This window comes from Fukomys damarensis, unplaced genomic scaffold, assembly GCF_012274545.1.
Source record: "Fukomys damarensis isolate Sample0158 unplaced genomic scaffold, DMR_v1.0_HiC HiC_scaffold_27, whole genome shotgun sequence".
In the NCBI taxonomy this organism is placed as follows: Eukaryota; Metazoa; Chordata; class Mammalia; order Rodentia; family Bathyergidae; genus Fukomys; species Fukomys damarensis.
The window spans coordinates 17768674-17794352 of NW_022900939.1; the positions used below are offsets into that span (position 1 = coordinate 17768674).

Consider the following 25679-nt stretch of genomic DNA (forward strand, 5'->3'; position numbering starts at 1 on the left):
CCCCCCCCCCCCCACTGCACACATGTGTCATGAGATAAATCCCAGAGTTTCCACCAGCCCAGTCAGGTACAGGGAACAGCCCTGATGACAACAGGCATCCAGTGGAGGTCCTAGCAGAAGCAAGGGTACTGTGCGGCATGGCCTCAAGCCTAGGTCCCTTCCCAGCAGGTGGTGCAGGGACCCTGGTGAGAGTGTGGGGGATGAGGAGGCATTGGCCCAGAAAGGCCCTGTGTGGATGGCCAGGGTGGAGTGGGTGGCCCTGTTTCCCCATAGTACTTTGTCTGTCCCTCTCCCCTTGCAGATACCTCCCAAGCCAGGCTCACCTCCTGGCCTCCCCAAGCTAGAGGCTAGCCCTACTGCCTTAGGACCTCCTGTATCTTGGTTCCCAGCTCAGGGTCAAGGTTAGGGGATCCATGAAGAGAGCTGGTTCTGTCCCTCCTCTTAGTCTGGGCTTCAGGGACTTCCTGTCTCAGCCAGCTCCAGCCCAGGTCCCCATGTCCTCAGCAAGCCTCTCTGGAGAGCCATATGTGCTAGGCTTGTAAAAGCGGTGCCTCATTTAGCTGCCAGAGCGGGATCCTACTCCTCACTGGCACAGAAGGCCCCCTGCCCACCCCGTCTGGCTGTGAGCAAACCATCGATCTCATCCAGTGGGATCTGTCCAAAGATTTGCAGGTAGGGCCTATAGAGCACACGGCGGAAGATCCACTCCAGGCGGCCATCGTGGGGGTGCAGCAGCGCCTGGGTAGTCACACCATAGGCCACAAGCCACACACTCAAGAAGAAGAGGAAGAAGAAGACATCTTTCATCTATGGGGATGGAAAGGGCATCAGCAGCTGCCTGAGAGAGCTGTGGGTTGGGGTTCACCACCCACCCACAGTGGGGGTCCCAGGCAGGGGCTCACCATCCGCTCCACTATGATAATCTTAGGTCCCAGCTGCTTGTGGATGGCAAAAATGTGGATGAGCCGTAGTGTGAACACCATGAAGTCAATGGCAAGTACTGTGCGTCCAGCTTCAAATACTGAGGGCAGCATCCTGGAGGAGTACACAGGCTGGAAGGGCTGCTGGTGTCCTGAGAGGAAAAGAAACTCCCCAAGGACACACAGCATAATGGCCAAGAGGCAGCTCCAAGGCCACACTAGGCTTTCTGAGGTCCAGTTACTTTTGCAGAAGCCTACCCACTTTTGAAGGTTCAAGGCCTCAGGGGCCACAGACCTGCATATGACGCCCACAATGAATAGGAAGATGGCCACCATGTCACACTTATTCCAGTTGTCCTCCACGTACAGAGAGAACTTCTTCACCAGGTGTGTGTCCTCGTCTGTGAAGAAGCCCTAACAGAAAGGGAGGGTCTCCTGACAGCCACTCAGACCTACTTGCTGAGACAGCCTGGCCCTGAAAGGCTGGGGTCTGCAAGGACCAGGGCTCAGTCTGTTATGGGCATCAGGGATCCCTTTGTGGCCAAAATCCAGTTGGTGGCAAGAACTGGGGTCAGTTGAAGATATTTCAGGGGTAAGTCTAGGGACAAGAACAGGTCAGCCTGCACTGGAGTTAGGGTTCTGTGACCATAGTCCAGGATCAGTTTGTATTGAGTGTCTGGACTCAGTCAATGGTCCAAGTTGGAGTTCACATTCAGACTAGACGGACCATGGCCAAGATCAGTGTGGAGCTGAGATCAGGGCTCGGTCAATGACCAGGCTCCAGGATCAGGAAAGTGGGAAGACAGAAGGCGCCGTGCTGTGCTAGTTCTACAGTGAGGAATCCCCAGGGCAGGACCTGTGTGAAGCCATGTGCTGTAGAGCCTGGACCTTGGGGTGGTCTGGCCACTGACCTGCCGTATTTCTTCCAGCACCAGTGTGAAGACCCAGAAGTAGAGGGTGACCTCAGGCCCTGATGGCCCTCGAGGAGGTGGTTTGAAGTCTACCAGCAGGACGTAGGTGAACAGGAAGAGGAATGCAAAATACATGACCACATTCCCTAGAAACACAGTCACTGGTGCACCCCAGAACTTCCGCCAGCGTGTGAGCAGGAAGGTAGTTCTAGGTCCTTGGCTTCCATGAACGCTAGGCATCGTCACTGGTTCCTCCACCCTGTGCCATGCAGAGGAGCAGATAAGGCTCTGTGACAAGGCAGGCACTGAGCTGTGATGCCCCTAGAATTCATCCTTCCATTGCTGCCTGTTGGTTCCCTACATCCTGCGTGGTCCCCTGCACCCTTACCGGTGGCCTGGACTGCATAGCAGGCTCTGCTCCATGTCCAGGCTGTCCAGCTCCTGCAGGCCCTCCAGTCCTGTCCTCAGTGGAGTCTCCTCACTGTGGCACAGAGGGATGCTCAGGGCCCCAGGAAAGGGCCCTGTATGGCCCTGAGCACCCAGCCTCCAAAGGCAGTACAGATTCCCTGAAGGACAAGGGGGCCCCTAGGAATGTGAGACACGGAGGTACAGTGTCACTCTGGCACCTGGCTACTACACACTCCAACCTACCTGAAGATGATGAGGTTGGTGTAGATGAGGGCAGGGCAGGTGAAGGCACCCAGAAGCCGCAGGATGGGGGTTCCTGTGGCCATGTCCCCCCACCAAATCTTAGTCAGGAAAGCCTAAAAACAAGCAAACAAACAAAACCCTGCTGGCTATCCTCCACCACTCCTTTGCCTGTTCTGTGTCCTATGCCAGAGATGCCCTTCCCCCAGGCACTCAGCAAGGTCAGCTGAAGACTCTGCATCCTGGAGGGAAGGTGGGTGGCAGGAGCTCCTCCTAGGAGCACAGATTTTGTAGCTGTTATCAATCTTCAGTAAGGACCATGGGGGCCTCAGGGATATAAAGGACCAGCCCTGGGAAACACCACCAGCTCTGAGACCAAGGTGGGAAGAGCATACCTGAGGAGGCAGCAGGAACTGTCCACCCTGTCCAGCCAGCCATGGCTGGAACACAGGAGGAGCTGCAGGCTGAACAGTCAGCTGGGCTCCATACTGTCCCGGGGGAGGGGAGGCCTAGGCCCTGACTACCTGCCTGGTCCCTGAAATATCCCCAGGATGGCACCTCACCTGCACACCATCATGGGCAAAGAAGGCCTTGGTGTCTGCCTCGGTGGCCAGGTGCAGGCACGTAGTCCTGCTCCAGCTGCGGTTCCTGCGCACCAGCAGTGCGAAGGCGCGGTCTGCGCTGTTGCTGTAGCACTCGGAGAAGAGGTCTGCGGGGCCAGGCCGCTGGGACATGTGCTAATGCCAGCTCCAGCACCAGCCGGAACCTCTGCCCTACCTGGCTCTGTGGGATGTGCCCTGGCCACCCAGGGCTCTTCCATAACCACTGTCCTCTCTCTCTCTTCAGGACTGTGGGGACCTCCGTCACCCCTCATGCCTTCCACACCGTGACAGGGCCAGTGAGTGTTGGGGCATGTGGGGCTGTGTTGTCTGCACCATGTTGCCTCCCATTCAGGACTTCAAGGCTGACCTGCACCCCTAGGAGTAGCCATCCCTCTGTCCTGTTCTGCAGGAGAGGTCACCAAGGTCACCCTGGGCCATACATCTCTAAAAGGTGGCCTGGAGGGGAGCCAGGCCCCTTTGCCCCTCCCCACACTGCCTTAGCCTGCTCACCCGGCTGTCACTCACCCAGGGCCAGCTGCTCGTACTTGGCCTCCCGCATGGTGCGGGCCACCTCAGCTTCTGTCTCCAGGTGGGACATTTCCTTGAGGATTTTGCAGGCAGCCAGGGCAGCTGCCACCCCTTCCTGGCCCTGGAATATGGACTCTCAGGGAATCACCCACCTTGTCCGCCCTTAGCCAGTCCCCCTCCCGGGAACTCTGGGGAGTCCAGACTCCACCTCTGCGCACACGCGTGTCTCACCATGGCCCAGAAATAGGTGGCCATCTCATGGCGGTTCTGTAGCACAGCCCACAGAAATAAATCCCTCCAGGGGTCCTTGCTCTTCTGGCTGAGGTCCAGCAGCCACTTCTGGCCCATGGGTCTCTTGGTGGGGCCTCGCTCCTGGGGGACATGGATGTCGGCCTCCAGCTGGGAACCAGTCCGCCCAGGCCGCACTTGCTCCTACTCACCACTGTCCTCCGGCTGGCCGCCCAGCCATCCTGATAGAGACCGCGGCAGGCATCCTGCAGGAAATCCTTGAGCACACGGGAGACCTCGTGCAGTGAGAAGGCAGGCGACCCAGTGGGCGGCTCCCGAGAGTGCTGAGCACTCAGGCCAGCCAACGCCAGCCGGCCCTCCTCGTGCTTACGCTGCAGCAGGCGGAAAAGCAGGCTCTTGGGGGCCACGGTGCGGTATAGCTGCTGCAGCCGCCCATAAGTCAGGAAGTCTGCCACGTCGGCACCGTTGTCCACAAAGAGGCGCACGAACTCGGGCTTGTTGCTCACCAGGGCGTCCATCATCACCTCCTCCAGGTCACAGGACTGGGCTCACGGGGGTAGGGGGGACTGGACAGTGAGCAGGAGGGCAGAGGGGCAAGGTGGGGAACCAGTCCCTCCCTGGGTGCTCAGCCTGTCCCCAGGTGGGACAGGCACAGGGTAGCAGAGCACACTGGCTCTGTGCACCTGAGACAACATGGGTCCTGATGTGCTGGTGAACACAGTTTACTGAGACCTCCCTTGGGCTTTGGGCTGGCCTGTTCCTCAGGGAGACCCACCCCGTCCTGTGGGCTGTGCTAGCCTTGTCTTGACACCCTCATCTGGAAGACAGAGTGGGCCCAGGCAGCAACCCTAGGACCAGCTGTCCCCAACTCTCCATGCACTCCCTATCTGCGGGGGCTAGAATCAGGGCCGGGGAGGCACCTTCCATTCCACGTCCCCATTGAAGATCTCACTCTTGGCAATATCCACACGGTTCCAGGCCACAGCCAGTTTGAGCTCATCCAGATAGTCCTGGGCCTCTTGGCTGTGACTCTTGCAGGCTGTGGGCAGAACGAGCAGCAACTGAGGGGCCCACAGAGCACTGGGCAAGGGCTAGTGCTCTGCACTGGGCCCAAAGAGCCTTGGAGGGCTGGCAGCCGCTGCCTCTGAGTAGAGATGAGAAGCACAAGACTGCAAGAACCCAGGAGCCAATGTGGGTGCCCTGGGTCCTCTGGGAACAGAGTCCAGTGAAATGGAAAGGAGGCTCCTAATGATCAGGCCTCAGTTAACATCTGGGTCTTGGAGCTACATTCTAGCACTAAAGGTCCGAGAGCCCCTTCCATGGATGGGATGCAGATTATGTTCGGTGAGGTCACAGTTGTGCCATAAGGAAGGGCTTGGGCCATGACCTGGCCCTGCAGGTCCCCAGTGTCTAGGTGGGGCACTGTCCTCCACAGTGAAGCATACAGGCATTTCTCCCCATGATGGTGAAGCAGACATGGGTTTCCAGGCTGCTTACGGGAAGCAGGAAGGGATCTGCATGGGGTTCCCTAGGCCTCGCTGTCCTAGAGGAAGTCCCTGAGCACAGAATCACCTTTTGTAGAGGGTCCCCACCCTCGCTTGGCACTGCCTGTCCCAGCCTTGGACCTGTGTGCCCCTGCCCAGGGTCTCCCGAGGTCAGCCCCACAGCACGTTTCCCTCCAGAGAAAAACACATGAGTGACTATCAAACGTGTGCCAGCTACAGGGTAGATCAACACACTAGGGTGTCGTCACAGCCTTGAAGAGGAAGGAAACATGCTTGGCAGGGTGGCGCACACCTGTGATCCCAACACTTGGGAGGCTGAGGCAGAAAGACCACTATAAGTTTGAGGTTCCCCTGAGCTACAGAGTGAGTTCAAGGCCAGTCTGGATCACATAGCGAGACGTGAGACTCTGTCTCTCACACACACACCCACACCCACAGAAGGAAGGAAATCCCAGTCACACACTGTAACACAGATGGACCCGAGGACACTACGATGAACAAAAGAAGCTGGACACCAAAGGCTTCATATCACAGCTCCATTTACATGAGCTGCGACACGTGGCCCAATAGAGACAGAAGTGGACAGGTGGGGTTGGCAGGGCTGAGGGAGGGGAAGTGACTGGTCACGGGCACAGGTGTCTTTGTGGGGTAACAAGAGTGTTCTGGAATTAGTTCTGGGTCCACCACCCACTGACCCAGTGAGTAGACTAAGAAACACTGAGCTGAGCAATTTCCATGTTTTAAAATTATATAACTATATTATGTGTGTGCATGCATATATCTATCTATATCTATCTAGATAGATAGATTAGATAGATGATAGATAGATAGATAGATAGATAGATAGATAGATAGATAGATAGCACGCATACAATGCTCCCAACACAGAACCCCTCAGGAATCCATGTGTCGTTCCCACCAGGGAAGGGCAAGTGGGTGTCCACCGTGAACACTAGCCAGATCCCTAGCAGCTCTAAGTACTGCTGCCATGGGTGCCTCACCTTTCACCAGCGCCTTGAGGATGACAGTGTCCAAGTCCTCAGAGGCCTCCTGCTCGAAGTCATATACGGTGAGCAGGTGCGGGTGCGAGGTGATATGCTGCAGCTGAGGATAGCAGGATGTGCCAAGAGGGCACCGTGGTAGGGCACAGCAGAGTCCTGGATGGGTGGACATGCACCCTCCACCACAACCACCCACAGACTGGGGGAGAGGTGGCTGCCAAGTGCCCCTGCTCCTTGAGGGCCTGATGCAGGAGGGCAGGGGCCTGGCAGCTGGAGGCAAAGGGCCTGTGCCCAGTGACAAGGATGGCACAGAGACTGCCCTTCCGGGGATTTCCTGAAGGACGAGCCCCACCCCAGAAGGAGAGTTGGGAGACTGAGATGCCCAGAGTCCACCACCCCCGGGCATCACGTACCAGCTTGGTCCAGTGCATAACGGCCTCCCAGGAGAAGTGCTCTCCTGGGAACTTTTCTCTCAACTGCTTCTCAGCCACCTGGGGCACCAGGAGATGGGGCTGGTTCACCAGGGCAGCAAGCACATCCGCAATGCCCCCCGAGCCTGCCAGGATCAGCCATGGGGCAGCCTGCTCCACGGCCTTGGACATCCTCTGAGTGGGCAGGGAGGGTGGAGCAGAACTTGATCAGCCTGGCTGACTTCTGGACGCACACATGGGGTGCCCCCTTCTTGCCTTGCCCCAGGGTTTCCTGTGGACCCGCCACCCCTCCTGAGGGCTTCAGCCAGGCCCACACCTCCTCGAGGCTCCTACCTCCAGGGTGCTGGGATCGCCATTGACCAGCAGGCAAAGAACAGGAATCTCGATACTGCCAGTGCCTGGGGACAAGCAGCCATGAGGACTCCCCAGCGTTCAGCATGAACCAGCCTAATGGGCAAGGAGCTGGGGGACCCTCCTGGCAACGTGATGACCAACCTGACCTCGAGGCCTCAATCTGCCACATCTCTGGGTACAGCTGGTGAAAGATTTTTCTCCTAATAGAGGCTGAGCTCTAGGAAGCATATCGAAGCCTCGGGGCCTGATGATCTAGACTACAGTTCTACATCTACTCTGTCCAAGATGGTCACTTACAGCCCGCACAGAGTGATTTCAACGTCGTGTCGAATGTCCAGCCCTGCCAGCCCAGTGCTGTGTGGCCAACTTGGCCCATGCTTGCGGCTCAGTCACGAGGCCCCTTTCCTCAACAGAACACCCCCTGCTGGAGGGTCAGCTTCCCAGTGGGTGACTACTGACTTCTCCGGGCTTTCTTGGCAACTTGCTCCACAACAGAAGACCCAGGAAGCCCAGTTCTCCCTAGAGGCTTTGCAGGCTGGAGGGGTCCAAAACACTCCCTCTTTGATCTACTCCATTCTAATGGACATTCTGCCTACATGTTGCTGGAATTGGACACTTTGGGTTCTCACTGTAAAGCACATCTTACCAAGTTGGCCTTACAAAGCAGCTGCATTTTTGCTTATTTATATTCTATACTATTCATCCATATTATAAACAATATGCTGTGTTTATAAATATTTTTAACACGCTAGTATTTTCCTGGTAAATCCAGCCACGGTGGCACCCGTTCTTGGGCAAAGCTGCCCCTTGGTGGTGATGTGCTTTGGGGTCAGTGGTGGGACGTGGGCCTCTTAAAACCACATATATCTTTTGGCCCCTTCCTTCCTCTTCCTTCCCCACCTTCAGTGTTAGATACTGAACCCAGTGTCTTTACTCTGAGCCACAATTCCAGCCCTTTCCATTTTTAAAATTTTGAGTCAGGATCTCCCTAAGTTGTTCAGTTGCTCATCCTGGCCTCTAACTGAGATCTTTCTGCCTCTGCCTCCCAAAGTGCTGGGATTACAGGCATGCACCACCAAAGCTGGCCTCTCCTTGCTTCTTAAAGCCTCGATCCTGTAGCCAGAGCCTACAGCCAAGGAAGCCCCAGTGAAAACAGAGCTGCAACCACCTTCTGTCACTGACTGGTGAGGCTGCCGCCCAGATGCACCCCTCTGCCAGCCCTGCCTCTCAGCTCCTCCTCTGAGGCCCCATGCAGCCCAGAACTCAATGCTCAGGCATGTGAGGGGGGGACCGCCTGCCTCACCCTTCCTAGAGTCCCTCCCCACTGCTGCATGCCAGGTCCTCATGCTCACTGGGCCCCAGGCAGATTCCCCAGGGGTCAGGGGCCTCACCCCCGTAGCCCGTCCTCTGCTGGGAGATGTGCTCCTCCAGCCTCAGCCGTAGCTCTGCCAGCTCATCCCTCGTCCCAGGAGTGCCTGGCTCCACCAGGATGAAGTGGGAGAGATTGCTGTCCAGGGGGCCGAGGGGGCCCTGGCTGCCACCATCATCTTCAGGGTAGTGGATGGGAGTGTCCTCCTGTGCCATGCAGGAGACAGACAAGGCCGAGCCCTCGGGAAGCAGCCTGGGCTCAATGCTGCAGAACCCTCCCTTCCACCGAGCTATGGGGCCCAGGTAAGACTTCTGTCTCCTCTCTCCTCGGTGGGAGGGAGGCTGGGCTGGGGAACGGGCCCCCTTGGACAGACAGAACATGGAGACGGCCAGGCCTTCGGAAGCTCCTCCTTAGTCTCCTCTGGGCTAGAGTTCAGACCTCATCAGGGGCCTCCAGGGCCTCTACTTCACTCTGTTGTGGATGGACCCCGGGATGGGGGATGTGAACAAGAACCAGCCTGGAAAGGTTCTTGGTCAAGGTTACACAGCGATTGGGTGCAGTGGCCCATCAGGGCTGGGGTCACGCAGACTCCTGATGGCACAAATCTACGCCACAGTGGATTTGTCCTCTTGAGCAATGCTGCCTCCTGGTGGTCTATGCTGGTGTTGCACCCTGGCGCTCCACACCCGCCTACTCCTGCGCAGTTTCAGTCTGTGGTTCCCATCCTGCAGGGCCTCCTTCATCCCTGTAAGCCCTGAGGCCAGGAACTGACCTGTTCATCTCCCTTCAGCCTCCCAGGCCCACTGATCCCTAGCAACCACTGTATTGCCAGCCAGACACTCACCTGGGCATCATCCAGAAGCCGACGGTGCAGAATGTGGCCCAGTGAGGCGATGCCGATGGCCACCATGCAGATCTTGGTCGATGTGCTGGCCAGAGAATGGTCGCGCACAGCCTGCCCGACATGCCGGGCCAGGCCCACGCGGAGAGCACTGGTCAGGATCCAGGCACCTGCAGAGATGGAGCGAGGGAAGGCTCGTTGTGTCCCTGGGTCCTTCCCACCTGCCCAGTTTCAGCAGGTGGGTCCTAAACCCTTGGGCTAACCATGGCCAATGACCTAAGAACCACTGGTGGGGAAACTGAGACTCAAGAGGGCAAGGAGCCTACCTAAGGCCACTGAGCAGCTTGGGGCTGGCGGAGCCCAGAGCCAAGTCTCCAGCCCGATGAAGTGGCAGTAGTCCCTCCTGCTGGTCTGCAGAGTGTGTGTTAACCCTATGCCCTATACCATGGCTGCACGCAACCTGGACACAGCAGGACACAACTCTGCCCCAAACCCCTGCTGGACCAGGACTCTGGTTACAAAGCCCTCAGCCATGGCTGTTTGCAGCCATGAGCTAAGATCCTCTCTGCAGTGAAGAATTTAGAAATCCCAGTCCTGCCAGGCTTCTATAGGCAGAGTTAGCCTCAAAATAAAGCTCCATAACTTGATTCTGACATCAATGACCAGGGGACATGAGGGCTGATGTAGGCACCCCACTGGCTACCCCCCAGGGCATTGGCACAGGCAAGTGGCAGTGGGCCCTCCTCCCTCCCCCAGGCCTGTGGGCCCTGGGAGTGAGAGGTGGCCCACAGTGGGGCAGGACCCATGGCCTCATTTGCAGTGTATCCCAAGAGCTGCTTCTGCAGCCCTGGGCGCCACCAAGGGGGCCAAGGATAGGAAATAACAAACAACGGCGCAGGGGTTGGGTGGCGGTCCTTCCTGGAGCTCCACCCAGGCCTGGAGCAGCAATGGGAGCCTCACCGGTGCTCTGAGCCGCTTTCACCAGCCCTTTGCGTAGGATGTCCCGCAGCCAGGCTTTCATGGGGAAGGGCCGCTCCTCGCCCACCAGGGACACTACCAGGTTGGGGGCCGGCAGGTGCCATTCAGTGAGCAGCAGGTTGAAGAGCGCAGCGGGGGCCACACTGCTGGGCACCTTCACAAACTGTGGGGTAAGGTGCAAGTGGGCTCAGGTGGGGGAACTGGAGGAGCCTGGGGTTCAGGGGACACTGGGCACTGAGCCGCGACACTGAGAGATGGGGTAGGTAGCAGGAGGAGAGACCACTGAGGCCCTCTGAGGGCAGGAGAGGACCTTCCTGAACTTCCACGTGGCCAGGTGATTGAGACCTGGGAAGGTGTGGCTTCCTCCTCAGTCAAGAGGCTGGGCAGAGTGATCTGGACACACCTGACCCCAGTGTCTCCTAGATCTCTCAGGTGGACCCTCGGAATTCCAATTATGGCTAGGGGATAGCAGCCAGAGTTACCCCTGCTCCCAAATGCCAGCCATCTGGTCTGGGGGCTCTGAGCCTGGCCCGGGGAAGTGGCCCCTGAGTAGGTGAGCACTGGGTGCTCAGCCTCAGGGCTTTGGGCATGGCAAGGTCACTCGGGTGGGGCCACCCCTACCTTGCCTCGCTTCTTCCCAGATCCTCCGAAGTCAACTTCACCCCGGCACAGGCCCGGCACCCGCCTGGATGCAGCATCTGGGAGGCTTCCAGGACATGAGCCCTGGGCAGGCTGCATGGTGGCTTCTCTGCAAGGACTTATGACCTTTGAGGATGAAGAAACCAGACCCCTATTCTGTGTCCTTTGGTGGGCTGCAGCTGCCAGGGGGACCCCCCATACAATATGCCAGCAAAGATCTAGGGACTCTTAAGGCCACATCAGCCCCAGGGACAATCCCTCTAGCTGACCCCTTCCTCAAATCTCCCCATCAGGGCTCCACCTCCCACCTGCACAAAGCCAGGTCAATTTCCTTCTCAGGTGAGGACGGGGGACACGTGTGAGCCCCTTTGCCTGGCTCTGGTCCTGACACTCACCCCACCCCAGGTCTCTGGACTCAGCCACAGCGGTCAACAGTTCCCTGGAGGCTTTTGCAGGGGTGTCCTGGAAACCCCAAAAGATCTAGTGTGGGAACAGCAGTCTTCTAGCTCCAAAGCCCATTCTCCCATACCCTTGCCACCCCTAGACCAGAGACAAGGGTCTCTGAGACCTCTGGGCGGGCAGGTAAATAAACGAGCAGGTAGTTGCACCCAGCTCAGGCACGAAGGATGACTTGGGACGTGGGCTCCTGCCTCTTTTCACTGAATCCTGGCTCAGCAGCTGGAGGAAGCAAAGGCTTCTGGCACCAGGTGCTCACCTACTACCTAGTGAGCCCAGGGCCCTCTGCCCCATGCTATGGGACAGGGACTCAAGGGGAAGGGTAAGAAAGCTCAGAGTGAGAGATTGCTGGGCCCACCTTGGTCTCCTCATGCCAGGTGCACAGCAGGGTGGGAGGACCCTGGCCACTGGCAGAGGTCTCCTGGACTCACTCCAGCAGGGAACAGGCCTCGGGCTCCCTAGGCACCCTGTCCCTCCTGGGCTGCCCCGCTGCCTCTCACTTCCCACCAGCTGGGCCCCGATCCACCATGGCTGCCCCCAGCCCCCTGGAGGGCACCTGGAGGGTGCCTGGCCACAGATGGCATTTGTAAAACCTGTGATTCTTAGAGAAAGCCCACCATGCGTGAGGGGCAGATAGGGAGGGAGGACCAGGTGATGTCAGGCACTACAAGGATATGTTCCACTACTCCAGGACTGCCCTGGGGTAGGGAATAAGGCTGAGCCCTTCCCACTGCCCACCAGAAGCCAGCACAGTCGCTGGGTTCCCCATAAAGAACATGTCCCACAGGAAGCTATGTCCCAAGTCTAACCCCTGGTATCAGCAAGTGTAGCCATTATTGGGAAAGGGGTCTTCACAAATGTGATTCAGATAAATAAAGATGAAGCTGGCTTGGTGGTGCACACACATAATCCCAGCCCTCTGGGAGGCTAAGGCAGAATTGCAAGTTCAAACCCAGCATGGGGAATTTAGTGACTTGGCAAGACCCTGTGTCAAAATTTTTAAAAATATTAAAAAGGCTGGGAATGTACCTCACCGAGAAGGACAGGTTCACTCCTGTATCACAAACAGGAAAAACACAGGTGTGTGCGGGAGGCTGGAAAGAGAGACAGAAGACTGCGAGTATGTTCCTGTTTGTGGACCCGTGTGAGATCAGCCAGAGGGCACCGATGGAGACCCTCTGCGGGCCTGTGCCTGGGGTCTGATCCCAAGCCTCTCTGTCTTGGCACCATGCTGAGCTCTGGGCTGCCTGGGGTGTCCAGCTCAAGGGGAAGGAAATCCTGCCTCCTTCCACTCCCAGAGCAGTACCTTAGCCCCCAGGGTTGTAGAGGGACAAGATTGAAAATGGCCTTCTGGAGCTGCAGAAAAGGCTTGAAGCAGGTTCTGAGGACCAGCCCTGGCTGAGAGTGGGGGCTCTGTATTTTCATCTGCAGCTGCCTTAACGAAGGACCACACACCGAGCCTAATGCAGCAGAATCTGAGTCCTCACAGCTCTGAGGCAGAAGTCCAAGGTCAAGGTGGGGCAAGGCTGCTCCCCAACAAACTCCAGGGCAAGGTGTGTCCTGCCTCTTCCAGCTACGGAGCTCCAGGTATCCCTTGGCTTGTGGCACATCACACCTGTGCCTCTGTAGTCTCATGGTCTTCCCTGTATCTCTGTGTCCTCTCCCCTCCTCTAAGGACAGTGGGCACTTGATCAAGGCAGTATCTTCCTTCAATCATATCTGCAAAGACCCTATTTCCCAACAAGATCGCTGTGTGAGGCTCTGGGTAGGCATCATTCTGCCCCTGCTGCTTGAAGAAAGGATCATCCTGTGCCCTGTGCCCTGTGGAAGGGTGTGCAAAGCTGGGTGTGTCCCCTGGCCCATGGTACGAAGCTTCAGCCTGAGACAGAGGGGTGGACAGATGGACAGTGATGTCCTTGCCTCCCCCCAAGCCTCAGCCTGGGAAAGGCGGTGGGCAGTCTCGTTTTCATAGGGCCCTTTAGGGTTCCCTTGGGCCCTGGCTTCTCAGTGAGCTCTCATCATCCTGGGGTCCCTCTCAGTCCCACTGGGGAGCAGATCGTGGGAGGTGGGGATGGGCCTTAAGTCTGCACCCTGGTCACTTCTCACAGCCCAGGTCACTTATTTCTTCACTACAGGTCAGGTGTGGATCCTTGGAAGCTGGTGTGGAAGTCCAGTGGGGAGGCCCAGTGCCGATACAGTAGCTTCATCATCCCTGGGGACCACGACAAACACCCTCCTCCCATAGCCCTCTCCTCAGCCAGGCGCCTAGGCAAAGGGGCAGCTGGGCAGGAGCCAAGCCCCAGGCAAATATGGCCCCCCAGAGGGAAGTTATGCAAACGGAGGATTTGCATGAGCAGGTGTCTAGATCTTTGGTACCCCCTCCCCTGTGTGTTCCTGGAAGGGTGGGGAGCTGGGGGAAGCTGGGGACCTAGGTAGCCCCTGGCCAGAGTCTTGTCCCAGAACCACTTCTTCTTCCTTTTTTGTTTTGATACCAGGAATAGAACTTGGGACTTTCAAAGCAGGCAGCGGAACCACTGAGCTAAATCCCTGGCCCTGTCCTGGCACTTCTGAGAGCAAAACCAAGGCAGAACCCTGGGCCCTGGGCAGTGAAGGCACCAAGACCAATGGCCCCTGCTCCCCGAAGGCCATCATAGAAACAGCTGGAGGTGAACATGCCTGCCCACTCTCCCTGGCAGTGCAGGGGCCTATGGTGGGCAGAGCAGGGCGGCTGGCCCAGTTTGTCCCCCCAGCTGTGACTGCGAACAGGTTCCCCAGTCTCCCTGGGCCTCACCTGTGAGATGCGGGAAGATGGGCAGTGACAGGAAGGAAATGGAAAGGTCCCAGAATACAGCAGATGCGAAGTCAGCGTCCCGCCTCTTGGCCACCCAGTGAGGACCCTGGTCTCCCTGGGTGGGCTGTGGTTGCGCACGCAGTTGTGACCCGGCAGCCCAACCTTCTCACAGTGACCATTTGGCTCACCTCTGGCCCCTCCTGCCTCCCCTGGCCCCTGAGCAGACGCCGTCCCTGGAGTCTGAGGCTCATACTTGTGGGATCTCCCTGTACCCAGACCCTTCCCAACACTAGTGGCCCCTTCCCTCACCCAGTAGGCCTGTACCTCCCATCCCAGGAAGGAGGGATCCCCCCGGCCAGAGATGAAGAAACAAAAGAATAGGGCAAGGGTGTTGCTGCAGCCACAGTACTGGCCCAGCTCCCCTCTTGCCCACCTGCCCTATTTGCCCAGTAGGAGGTGGGCACCTCCCTGCCCATGTTCCCCACCTGAGGCCCTACCTGCCTGCTTTCTCCCTGGTGCGGTTGATGGCCAAGGAGGGAGGAGCCGTCTACCCACAGGCAGGCTGTCCTGAAGCCGGGCACCTTCACTCTTCCTCCTCCTCCCGTCCACTGCGCCTGGCACCTGGGCAGCCAAGGCCTTCCTGGGAAGCTGGTCGTGAACAAACACAGGGCACCACCCAGCCACTGAGGGCCAACCTCTCCCCAAGGCCCCGAGGCCACACCCATTTGGGAGAGGTGACCCTGTCAGTCCCCCTGGCCAGTGGGAACGAGAGCTGCCCTGTGGCACGTGGCCCACCTCTGGGCACTGAGCCCAGTTGTCCCAGGGAGATGGGGAGGACGAGGGACCAAGCCTCCCGCAGCGGCCCTGGACGCCTCAAGCATGGGTCCCATGGTGGGTATGTTGCTCTCCTTGGAAAGCACGTGGCTGTGGGTGAGAGCAAGTGACGTCCACTCATTGGTCAGGCAGCACAGGGGTGCTGTGGGAGGGCTGTCCCCATGTCCAGGCAGGACAGTGTGGTGGGGACAGTCCTTGCCTTCTGCGGCCCCAGTCCTGAGTTCCTGTCCTGAGCACCCCAAGCTCCTCCATTAGAAGGCCTCCATTTCTGTTTGTAAAATGAGGATCCTAATAGCTGTTTTCTAGGAAGGGTGTAGATACAGAGAAGAGCCTGGATGACACTTCGGTGTATCTCTTCTTGAAGGGGCCCCAAAGCCCCCTGCCCAAGGCTTTCCCGCTCCAGTTCCCATAGCGGTAGAGACAGCCTCAGGACCATTCACGGCCACCAGAGGGCGCCCCAGGATCACAGGCAACGACCTGCTGTGGTGGTGAAGGTTCTGGTTACTCAGGCTGGGGCTCTTCCTGTCTCCAGCGCAACCAAGCCCTATCCTGAGAGGAGAAGGACTCTGTCTGTGATCCCTCAGTGACTACAGGGCTGGCTTGGGGTCCAGAGGCCAGGAACTGGCTCCAGGCACACTGGGCTCAAGGGCAGGGACTCACAAGTCCTCAAGGGGGCCTTCGAGGGGGACGCCCATTTTGTGGACCTGGGGAAGAAGGGCAGGACCCCAGCCCTGGGCACTGGTTTCTCTGGGTCTCAGAAAACCACCTGAGCTCACCCCACATACACCAGCCTGGGGCCTGGGCCTGGGCTTGGTGTGGTTCCTGCCAGTGCCTGGAGAGTGAGGGCCTCCCAGAGCCTCTGAGCCTGTGGGAGTGGGGGAAAAGTCCTTTCTCAGCACTTCTTCTGTCCTGGTCCCTCTACCTCTGAAAAGGCCAGCTCAGTCTTCTGGATACTCAAAGGGGTAGGGTATCCAGCAACCCTCATTCTGGTACCAGGTCTTCTTCCTATCTACAACCCTACATAGCTACCTATTACTTGGATGATAAAATTCAGAGGCCTTGGTACCTTTGCTTCTGCTGCCTAATTAGGAGCACTCTTCCAAGGAGCTCCTCCAGCTTTCTTGCCACCTGGGTCCCAGCTTCCATTTATTTACTCAAAGGTCCCCCTTGCCCGAGACCATACCCTTAGGGACTGCCCCTCGGGCTTTCTCCCGGACACTCCAGTGTTATCTCAGTGAGCCTCACCATCGACAATGACCTTTGCTTTCCTCATTAGCTTGTCTGCCTCTGCTTCCTCCACCTGACAGCTGAACGCAAGGTGCTCACCAGCACACGTGGAGTAGAGCAAGTGCTTGGAAGTGTTTGCATGAATCAGCGAAGGAGTGACCAGTGGGTGAGTGTCTGGGCCTGTGTCCATCATAAAGTGCGGAGGGCAGAGGCAGGGGCTGGGGGCGGTGGGGGTCATCCACTTCCTGGCCAGCAGAGTGCTCTGTGTGGGCAGGACAGATACTGAGCCAGGCTCAGCCGCCTGCCCCTGGAATGTGGGCCCCCAGCTGACTGCAGCGCCCCACCTGTCTGGTCCACATCTATTGTGGGAGGCCAGGGCCACAAGCCAACTCCGGAGTGCTGGGCGGCTGGGCCATATCTGCCGGGTCCTTGGGCTGGGCTGGGCTGGAGAGGACAGGGCTGAGGGTGGTCCCAGCCTGCAGTAATGGCAGCCCTTCCTGGGTATACCCTGGGGACTGCACTGCATTGAATTTGGTGGAAGATTTATGGCTTGCGATCCACCTCCTCCTTACCTGAGTGGAGAGAAATCACCTTGGGGCATCCAGCAGGGCCCAACTGCCTGACCAGCACCTCCCTCTGACCCTGCAGAGCCTGGACTCAGAGTCGGGGGGTGGCCCACACTCCTCAGTCACAGCTGTCCAGTGTCCAAGGTCTCTGGGCTGACCTCAAGCATCCAGCATAGTGGCCCAGAGCTGGGGCCCCGTGGAGCCATGAGTCCGTCCCCTGCCCCACTGATGGTTCACCCATACTCAGCCCTCCAGCTGCCCCCAGGAAGCAGATGGGTCCTTGCTCCATACCCCTACTTCCTGCAGTCCTGCCTCTTGGGACTTGCTGTCCCTCCTCCCCATGACAATACCTACAGTGCTAGAGCCACCATGTGGGTTCTCATCCCTTATCCACTGCCAAGTTTTTCCCAAAGTGGGCAGCAGGCTCTTCTCAGTCCAGGATCTATGTACAGCACACTGGAACCTTGCCTGTGGTCTCTGTCTCAGGAAGCAGTGACCAGCAAAGGGAGGGACAGAGGCCAGGGGGCACCAGAAGCAGCAAGGCCTAAGGGCCATGCCCTGTCCAGCTGGCTTCTGCCCTCTGGTCCCACAAGTAAGTAGCACGTGCAGTGGCTATTTCTGTGTCTGCTGCTGTCCTGACAGTTCCAGCTCTATCTCTATCTGTTCCATCAGCCCTGGGAGGGGTGTCCCACAGGTGGGGCAGAAGCCAGAGAGGCCAAGTGCCCCACCCATGGCCAGGCCAGGCCTCAGTGCTCCTACCCTCTCCTCCCAACACCTTGTCCCAAGCTCTAAAGCTCCAGGAAGAAGCCCACCCCAACCCCACTCCCTGCGGAGGGCACTTGGCAAATAAAAGATCCTCCAGCAGTAGGCTGGGCAGCCCAGCCAGCTTGGCCAGCAGGGGAAGGCTGCACAATGCCCGGGACCCATGGCCTAGGTAGGGGCCTTTCACTGTTATGCGTGGCGCGTCCACTGTGTATGGGGAACGCACAGGGCTGGCGGCCATTCTGGAGCAGGACATTCAGCCATCCAGGACCCCAGGTCCCATCAGAAATGGGGACAATGATAATGAGCTCCTTGCAGGAGTTTGTGAGGACACAGCAAAGGGCATGAGCCTAGGAGTACCTGGCACGTGCTGGGGACTGATGGTGCCCAGGGGACCAGATGTACCCTGAGCAAGTGTGGAACACAAGGGCCTGCATGTACTACGTGTGTCAGTGTGGGCAAAACATGTGCTTCTGTGTTCATCAGTGTGGGCACATCACACGTGCCTGTGTGTGTCGGCGTAGGCACACTATTTGCACACATATGAAATGCATCACCCACAGGTGCACTGTGAATGTGTTTGCACACACAGTGTGTGGAGGTACATTGTGTGTCAGCGTGAACACGCAGCGTGTGCCTGTGGCTGCGGTTTGAGTGTATTCACACACACATACAGTATGTAGGTGCATTCTGTGTGTGTGTGTGTGGACACGGAGGGTGTGTGTGGCTTTGTGATCACACTGTGCAGTGTGGACACTGGGACTGCAGGGAGTGGACATCAGGCCAACACGCCTGGGAGGAAACAGAGTGAGGCTCCTACGCTGTACCACCAGCCATCCGCCCTCCCCTTGGGCCGGCTCAGCCACACAACACAGACTTACTGAGCAAACTCCATGCACCAGGCTCTGTTAGTTTTCAGGGCAGACACAGATAACAAACAAGGAAAGAAATGAGAAATAAGTAAAACAAATTACTTAAATGGCTATGGAGAAAAATGTATCTAGGGAGAATAAGAGGTTGGAGCATGTTAATATTATTTTTGTTTTGTTTTGTTTTGTTTTTTGAGTGAAACAGGTCTTCCTGTCTAGTTCAGAATGGCCTTGAACTCACTATGTAGCCCAGGTTGGTCTTGAACTTGTAGCAATCCTCCTGTCTCAACTCCCAATAGTTGGGATTATAGTTGTGCATCACCATGCCTGGCTTGGAGCATGCTAATTTAAAATGAGCTGATCAAATACCTCATTAAGAAGGTAAAATTTCTGAAAATAACTGAAAGAGTGATTTGCGTGCTGGTCCATCATACACTTACTCACCCACCCAGCTACCCAACTCCTCCATCCACTCACCCACCGACACATCCCCATCCATCCGTCTGCCCAGCCTCCACATTCATTCTCTCTCTAGTCACCTTCTTAGCAGTCACTAACCTCTCCTCAGTGCCTGGCTGCGCAGAGATGAACTGGCCACTTCCTGTCTCATGATGCCAACAGCTGGAGTAGAAGCAGCCTTTCATAGGCTCCGGGCAGCTGTGGGGGGTGGGAGCAGGTCAAGCCACCCACATGGCACGTGAGGTTCTCACGTGGTTTCTCCTTTGCCTCCTGGACTATATCAGTATCTATAGCTGGGGCCCTTGCCTCCCACCCCTCTGCCCTCCTCCCTGTGACCAAGCATGGCTAGGAATTCAGTAGGTGCCCAATAAATACCATGGCTGGCTGAGTAATCTCCACCTTCTCTTCTGTTCATCCCAAGTCTTTTGGCCCTGTCACCCTGGCCCTCCCCACCAGCCCTTGGGCTGACCCACTCACCTGCTACCTCATGTCCACTCCTCATGGCCTCCTCATGGCCAGCTCTGTCTCTGGGGGACTTCAGACTCCTGCCAGATCCAAGATGATAGCATCACCAAGAAGGATAAGGGCTCTGGCTGGGAACAACCCACCATGGTCTTGAAGGATTTGGGACAAGCTACCAACCCCAAGTCCCTTGCCCTCCACTGTCCAAGTGGCCAGGGACACCCATATATCTCTAGTGACCAAAGGCTCAAAGGCTTGAACGAGGCTCCAGGGTGGGCATTGCCTGGGCTGAGGGGTGATGCCTTAGAAAGGATCTTCCAGGGCTTGTGGGCAGTGGGCTGCTCTCTTGGGCAGAGGGCCCCTGCAAGGGCTGGGGAGCTCTAAGATCTTGGGGACATGGGGTTGGTCTCCAACATGCTCACTTGAAAGGAGAAGTCCAGGGCTGGGGATTTAGCTCCATGGCACCACTCCTGCCTAAGAAGTACAAGGTCCTGAGTTTGATCCCCAGTTCTGGGGGGGGGAAGAAAGAAGGCCAGGCCCAATGGTGGTGATAGGGACCCTTGGGTGCTTACCAAAGTCAAAGCCCCTTACAAGGCAAGTGTCAATGGCCCCAGACTTCTCTACATCCATCGTTCATTCTGAAGAATTGGCACTGGACAAGAGGAACATCTATCTGGAAGGGCCGTCCATCAGATGGGTTTGTCCCAAGAGGTGCCCAGGAGCTTCTGGAAAATTGGCACCATGAGATCAAGTCAGGGCATCAAGCTGAGGTCAGATGGCTTAGCATCAGACCAAAGAAAACAAAGTTGAGAGCACCCTGCTCCACCCAGGGGTCAGGGTCCTGGCTGGGAGGATGAGTATGAGTGGGGGTGTGGAATTCTACAGGGAGGTCCCAGCCACCATATGACTCCTTTAGGCCAGGGCTGGCTCTCAACTCCCCACTCTGCCTCTGGACGCCCTTCTGAGCTCACCCTTCCCTGACTACCCATGTCCCACGGCTCCTGGGCTGCCTTTCCTAGGAGCAGGAACAGAGGACCCCTAGCCCTTATGGTCACAGAAGGGCCTGTGTGCATATGCAGACCTGCACACACCTGCACTCAGCCCTCAGGCTTCCCAGGCAGATTCCAGCTCAAAGGGGTGGTGCACAGAGATCATGACGGCACCCTGATCCTCCTACCCCACACTCTGGCTCTGTGCGGGTGCCTGGATCTCCTCCCCAAGACCTGTGTGATGGAGGACTGTCCTGACTTCACAGGGAAGGAACTGCCCCTGGGAAATCCCTGTTCCACATGTGCACAAGGATCCACTCACGGGGAGCCTTTCATTGTGACAGTGTTTAGGTTGTCCGTCCAGCCGTCACTCACTGTTCAGGCTTAGGGGTACGGGTGCTCTTGCTAGAGTGTCTGTGTGACATAATCATGAACAGGACAATGAAGCAAGTCAGGCTGAGGGAGCTGAGTCTGCACATGGGGGACATGGGAGGCTCAGTGAGGTGAGGGCAACCAGGAGCTGCTTGTGGGCTGTGTGGTTATGGTGACCCCAGCCCTGCTGTGCCACCCATAACAGACATTTGCCAACCAGGAGTGCCCTTGTCGAGAGACATCAGCTTGAGGAACACAGATGGTGGCACAGATGTTCCCTCCCAACATGTCCCATCTAACTGTTGTGTGGAGTACCTACTTCATGCGCAGTGCTTGGACAGAAAATTCCCCCCAGATTAGCTAAGGGCCCCCTGGAAGAGTCTCTGTGAGACGCCCAGGGTTCCCCAGTCACTCTCAGTAGTCCCCAATATAATATACCTGGTGGTGGTCTTGTATACTGCTCTGTGGCCAGGAACCTAGAAAGTGATGGCAAACCTTTTACAGATGGAGTCCCCACGTTGCAACCCCAAACCCACTTATTTATGGCAAAGTGCCAACCATGCAATTAAAGCCGAATATCTGATGCTCAGCTGCCGGGGGACTTGGTTCACGTGCTGACAGACAGGGCTCTGTGTGCCCGATGTGGCACGTTTACCACAGGTTCACCGCCACTGACCTAGACTTATGCCTGGCATACAGCTGGCACTCAGTGAGGATTTGGGGAAATGAATGAATGAATTGGGTTTTGCGATGAAGGATACTAGCCATGCAGCCTTTGGCCACCTGACTGCCCTGGCTGCCCCCCTCAGCCAGCAGACATTGACCTCATGGCAGCTGCCCGTCTTTCCACCACCCTGTTTCCCTGTGCTAAGCTGGAAGTCCTCCCACTGTTGGCCTCTGATCCCTCTGGAGGAACATGGGGAACCCTCATGAGCTGAAGGATGCTGACATCAGCATGTAGGAGGGCAGGTCCCATGTTTCTAGAACATTCCATGCCCCCTGACAGCCTGCAGTCCTCAGGGTCAGGGAGAGGATTTTGGGCCAGAAGGTTTGTCAGCCTCTGCATCCAGACAGCAGGGTGAGACGTGTGCACATAGAGTGACTGCTGTAGTAGGAGGGCTTCCTTAGGGAGCAGGTGGCTCCTGGCAAGGTAGGACCCAGATCCTGCCCCAGCCCAGAGCTTCAGACCCTGAAGGTCTGAGGCCAGCTACTCACCCCTCACCACTAGACATCCCTCTTCCCTTGGCTGATGGGGCCAGGGGATACTCGTTAGCTCTGAGTGGCCACGGGCTAGGCCAGGTCCTCTTGCCCACCGATGAGCAGGCCTCACTTGTATCTCCAGTTCTGCCGGCCACTGGCCTTCACTCCCCACCTTCAGCATCCACCTCACCAGCTATGCCCTGCCCAATTCTTCACTTCCGTTGTGCACCTGGCCACCTGCCTTCCTCTTCACTCTCACCTCTCAGCTCTGCGGGTGCCCCCAACCCCCAGCTCCTTGGAGCTTGTAGGGAGCTCACAACAGCCCCCAAACTGCCTCCCACCTGCCTCAGTGGCCCCAGAGCAAGCTGCTACACAGCTCAGGAAGGCTCTCCAAGAGCCTCCACTTATCCTCCCGCCTGCTCCAGCACAGCCTGGGAGCCTCTAAGAGCCTCCCCAGGTCTTGGGCTGCTATTAGCATATTTTTTTTTTATTATGGAAACATACACAAAAGCAAAGACCATAATATAATGAATGCATTCACCATGGGGCTTCAACAATCCCTGATTCACAGGCAGTTTTGTTTCCTCTCCATTTGCCCCCCTTTCCTCTCCCTGCAAATTATTCTGAAGCAATTCCCTCTTGTCACATAGTTCTGTCCACAAATTGTTCATGGGGATCTCTGGCAGGCACAGTATTTTTATCTTGAAATGCACACAAGGAAAGGGACTCTGCCCATTTGCACTAGCCGCTGGCCAAGGTGAGGAGAATTTTTCAGTCTCTTATGAAGGATGGATTTTTAAAACATATTTGGCATGTTTAGTTCTAATTCTTTTTGATGCTTAAATCATTCTGCTGTTGATCAAACCTTTCTAAAACTTTTCAGTGGATAACTGGGAAATAATTTTAATATAAAATAGCTGACGAGTTTATGTTAACATTTCCTCTTCACATTTAAGGATTGGCTTCTATTTCTTTGATTTTTTTTCTGGATTTTTTCCCCTCACATGAATATCTTGGTTCCTAAGAAACAACATAATAATAGTACAATCAGCCCTCACTATCTGCAGGTTCTACAGCCACAAATTCAACCAATCCCAGAAGGAAAATATTTGAAAAGCAAATTGTATCTGTACTGACTGAGCATGTACAGACCTTTTCTTGTCATGTGCCTAAGCAATACAGTATAAGAACTATTTGCATAGAATTTACATTGTATTAGGTATTACAAGTAATCTAGAGATACAGGAGGATGTACATAGGTTCTACACAAATGTTACACCATATCATATAAGGGACTTGGACATCTTGAGGAGTGTGTATTGATGGGGCATATTGCAATCCATTTTCTATGGATTCCAAGGGACAAATATGCCAATATTGCTAGGAGTATGATTCTTCGGATTCATTTTGTAATTTGAATATCAGTGATATCACTGATCGTGTGCTCCATTATATGAGTGCAACACAGCCCAATTCATTAAGTTGAAGGACATTATAGTTGCGTTCAGTCTTCTGCTAATTCAAGTAGCATTGCAATGCATAACCTTATATGTATATTATTTTCTATTTTTCTTGCTTATCTTTGGATTAGTTCCTAGCAGGGGGATTTCCAGGTCCAAGAGTACATGTACTTTTGCTTGCTAATATTGCCAGAATTCCCTTCCCACAGATGACAAGGGGAGCACCTGTTGCCTTGGCCTCTCCTGTAGACTGTGCCCTCAAACATCTGAAGTTTTGCCAATCAGATAGGCAAGCATGGTATCAGGATGTACTTATAATTTGCATTTTTCTTATGAGTGAGGTTAAGAATTTTTTTCATAAGTGCAAAGGCCACAAACTTCTCTTCCTGGGCACTTTTCACATCTTTTGCTCACTTCCTCAAAAGGCTGTCTCAGTTTTAGATGTTCTTTATATATCAACCATACTAATCCCATACCTGCAATAAAAATTGCAAATATTTTCCCAGATCACCTCTTATCTTTTCCAGTGATGGTTTTCTTCTCTTTTTTTGTTCTTTTATCTATTGATTTTGGATTTCAAGAAATATTTGTAAATCTTTTCCCTACTCACAGGTTCTCAAGAAATTCATCTTTTTTTTTTTTGAGATAGGGTTACTACACAGTTTAGTCTCACCTTGGACTATGTAGCTCAGGCTGTCCTTTAACTCACAGCAATCCTCCTGCCTCATTCCTTTTTATAGAATCTGCATGGTTTTAACCTTTTCACTGAAGTCTCAGATCCATTTGGAAAGTTACTCTACTGCAGGTTTGACAAGTGGGCTTGGTCTAGCCTTCCTCTTGCTTTCTGTATGGCTGTCCAGTTGTCCTAACACTGCTTACTGAATGTTCATCATCTGCCTGCTAACTGGGAGGTGCAGCTCCTGGTCACTCCTGCATGCAATCCCTCAGAAAGTATTTACTGAATGCCTGCTATGTGTTCTGTAGGGGCAGTGCGTCCCTCCTCTGGCTTGGCTATGTTGCACTTCAGTGATGTGCCCCCAGCAATGTTCCTAGCCTGGTCCTGAGTCTCCCTAGACCATTGGTGGAGCACCTATGCCATGCATGCTGCAGTGGGCTGTTTGTATAACTGAAAACTCTAAAAGGTTTGCCACCCTGCCCCCCCATGCTCAACAGGCTGGGGCTGCTTTTCTCTGCAAGTACATTCTGTGCCCTCCTGTGGGCAGCACCAGCTAACTACAATGGGAGCCCAGGGTCCAGGATCAGGAGCTGGACTCTGCTTCCCATTCCAGACTTTCTGGTGTGGATACTTTGCAGAGAGGCCAGCCCAGCGTACTCAGTGTAGATCTGCAAGCAGCTCATAAGTAACCAGCCCCACCAGCCCCAACTGAGAGTCATAGATGAGCTAAGACTCCTCCCAGCCAGAGTAGGAGTGGTTGAATGTCATGTAGGTGAGTCTTTTGTTTGCTGCCCCCTCTCCTTAATACCAGTGGAGCTTGGGGCAATGTGAGGAAACAGCCCAGACCTTGAGACCCTCATCGCTCAGTCCCACACCCATTCAGTCCCACCTGGGGAAACCTCAGGTCAGCCCAGGTCCTACAGCAGGGAAGATGTATTCATTCTCATGTTCCTGGGCAGGTACAAATAATTCTCCCTTGACCTTCCCGGTGGCTTTGTCCACTAACTATGCCCAGCAACCCCGCAGGGTCCCACTGGACTGCGCAGGACTATCCCTGGACAATCCTTTCTCCCCTCCCCAGTCCCGTGGCCCTAGTCAGAATCAACTCAAACTCATTCCCCACCAGCAGCATGCGCATCTGGGTTCCCAGGGGGCGCTGAGTGTTCAATCTTCCTCAAATCAATCAATCCTGAGGCCAGGATGCTCTGCACATGCCGCAGGCGCCCCTCTTCGCTTATCTCTTATTTTCCCCTCAGAGGGCTTTGCAGCGTGGGAAAGTTGATGCCCTTGTCCTATACCATTCCTACCATGCAATTAGTGGTGGGGGCACTTGCCAGCCCGGAGCCTTCCTCTCTGGCTTGGCTGGGGACCCCAGGAGTTGGGCAGAACAGGTAAGCGTAAGAAGTCGGGTTAAGCACGTGCACGTGATCAGAGTAGAGCAGGTGGGCTTGGAAGGAAGAGGAGGAACAGGTGGGCGCCAGTCCTGCAGGGCCAAGCAGGTGGGGGGGAGGGGTGGAAGGAGGCCCAAGCCCGAGACCTGAGTTTAGAGAGCAGGTGGGCGCGGGCCGTAGCGCCCAAGG

The 25679-nt window shown here is 55.8% G+C and overlaps 2 protein-coding genes across 2 annotated transcripts in view; one reads left to right on the plus strand and one right to left on the minus strand.

The window, feature by feature from the left end:
• Positions 1 to 11075, minus strand: part of Trpm5 (transient receptor potential cation channel subfamily M member 5) — a 17161-nt gene extending 6086 nt beyond the window's left edge. The window contains exons 1-18 of the mRNA XM_010635658.2: positions 10959 to 11075; positions 10320 to 10500; positions 9363 to 9529; positions 8541 to 8724; positions 7129 to 7193; positions 6778 to 6969; positions 6365 to 6467; positions 4779 to 4897; positions 4050 to 4400; positions 3841 to 3981; positions 3607 to 3730; positions 3043 to 3188; positions 2483 to 2595; positions 2220 to 2312; positions 1832 to 2090; positions 1216 to 1334; positions 903 to 1035; positions 633 to 807 (exon numbers count right to left, since the gene is read on the minus strand). Of these exons, the coding sequence (XP_010633960.1) occupies positions 633 to 807; positions 903 to 1035; positions 1216 to 1334; positions 1832 to 2090; positions 2220 to 2312; positions 2483 to 2595; positions 3043 to 3188; positions 3607 to 3730; positions 3841 to 3981; positions 4050 to 4400; positions 4779 to 4897; positions 6365 to 6467; positions 6778 to 6969; positions 7129 to 7193; positions 8541 to 8724; positions 9363 to 9529; positions 10320 to 10500; positions 10959 to 11075 (2782 nt within the window). The remainder of the gene's footprint in view (positions 1 to 632; positions 808 to 902; positions 1036 to 1215; positions 1335 to 1831; positions 2091 to 2219; positions 2313 to 2482; positions 2596 to 3042; positions 3189 to 3606; positions 3731 to 3840; positions 3982 to 4049; positions 4401 to 4778; positions 4898 to 6364; positions 6468 to 6777; positions 6970 to 7128; positions 7194 to 8540; positions 8725 to 9362; positions 9530 to 10319; positions 10501 to 10958) is intronic.
• Positions 11076 to 11602: 527 nt separating this feature from the next.
• The window catches only part of Kcnq1 (potassium voltage-gated channel subfamily Q member 1), a 343150-nt gene continuing 329073 nt past the window's right edge, over positions 11603 to 25679 (plus strand). The window contains exons 1-2 of the mRNA XM_010636154.1: positions 11603 to 11701; positions 25356 to 25490. Coding sequence (XP_010634456.1) covers positions 11603 to 11701; positions 25356 to 25490 — 234 coding nt within the window. The remainder of the gene's footprint in view (positions 11702 to 25355; positions 25491 to 25679) is intronic.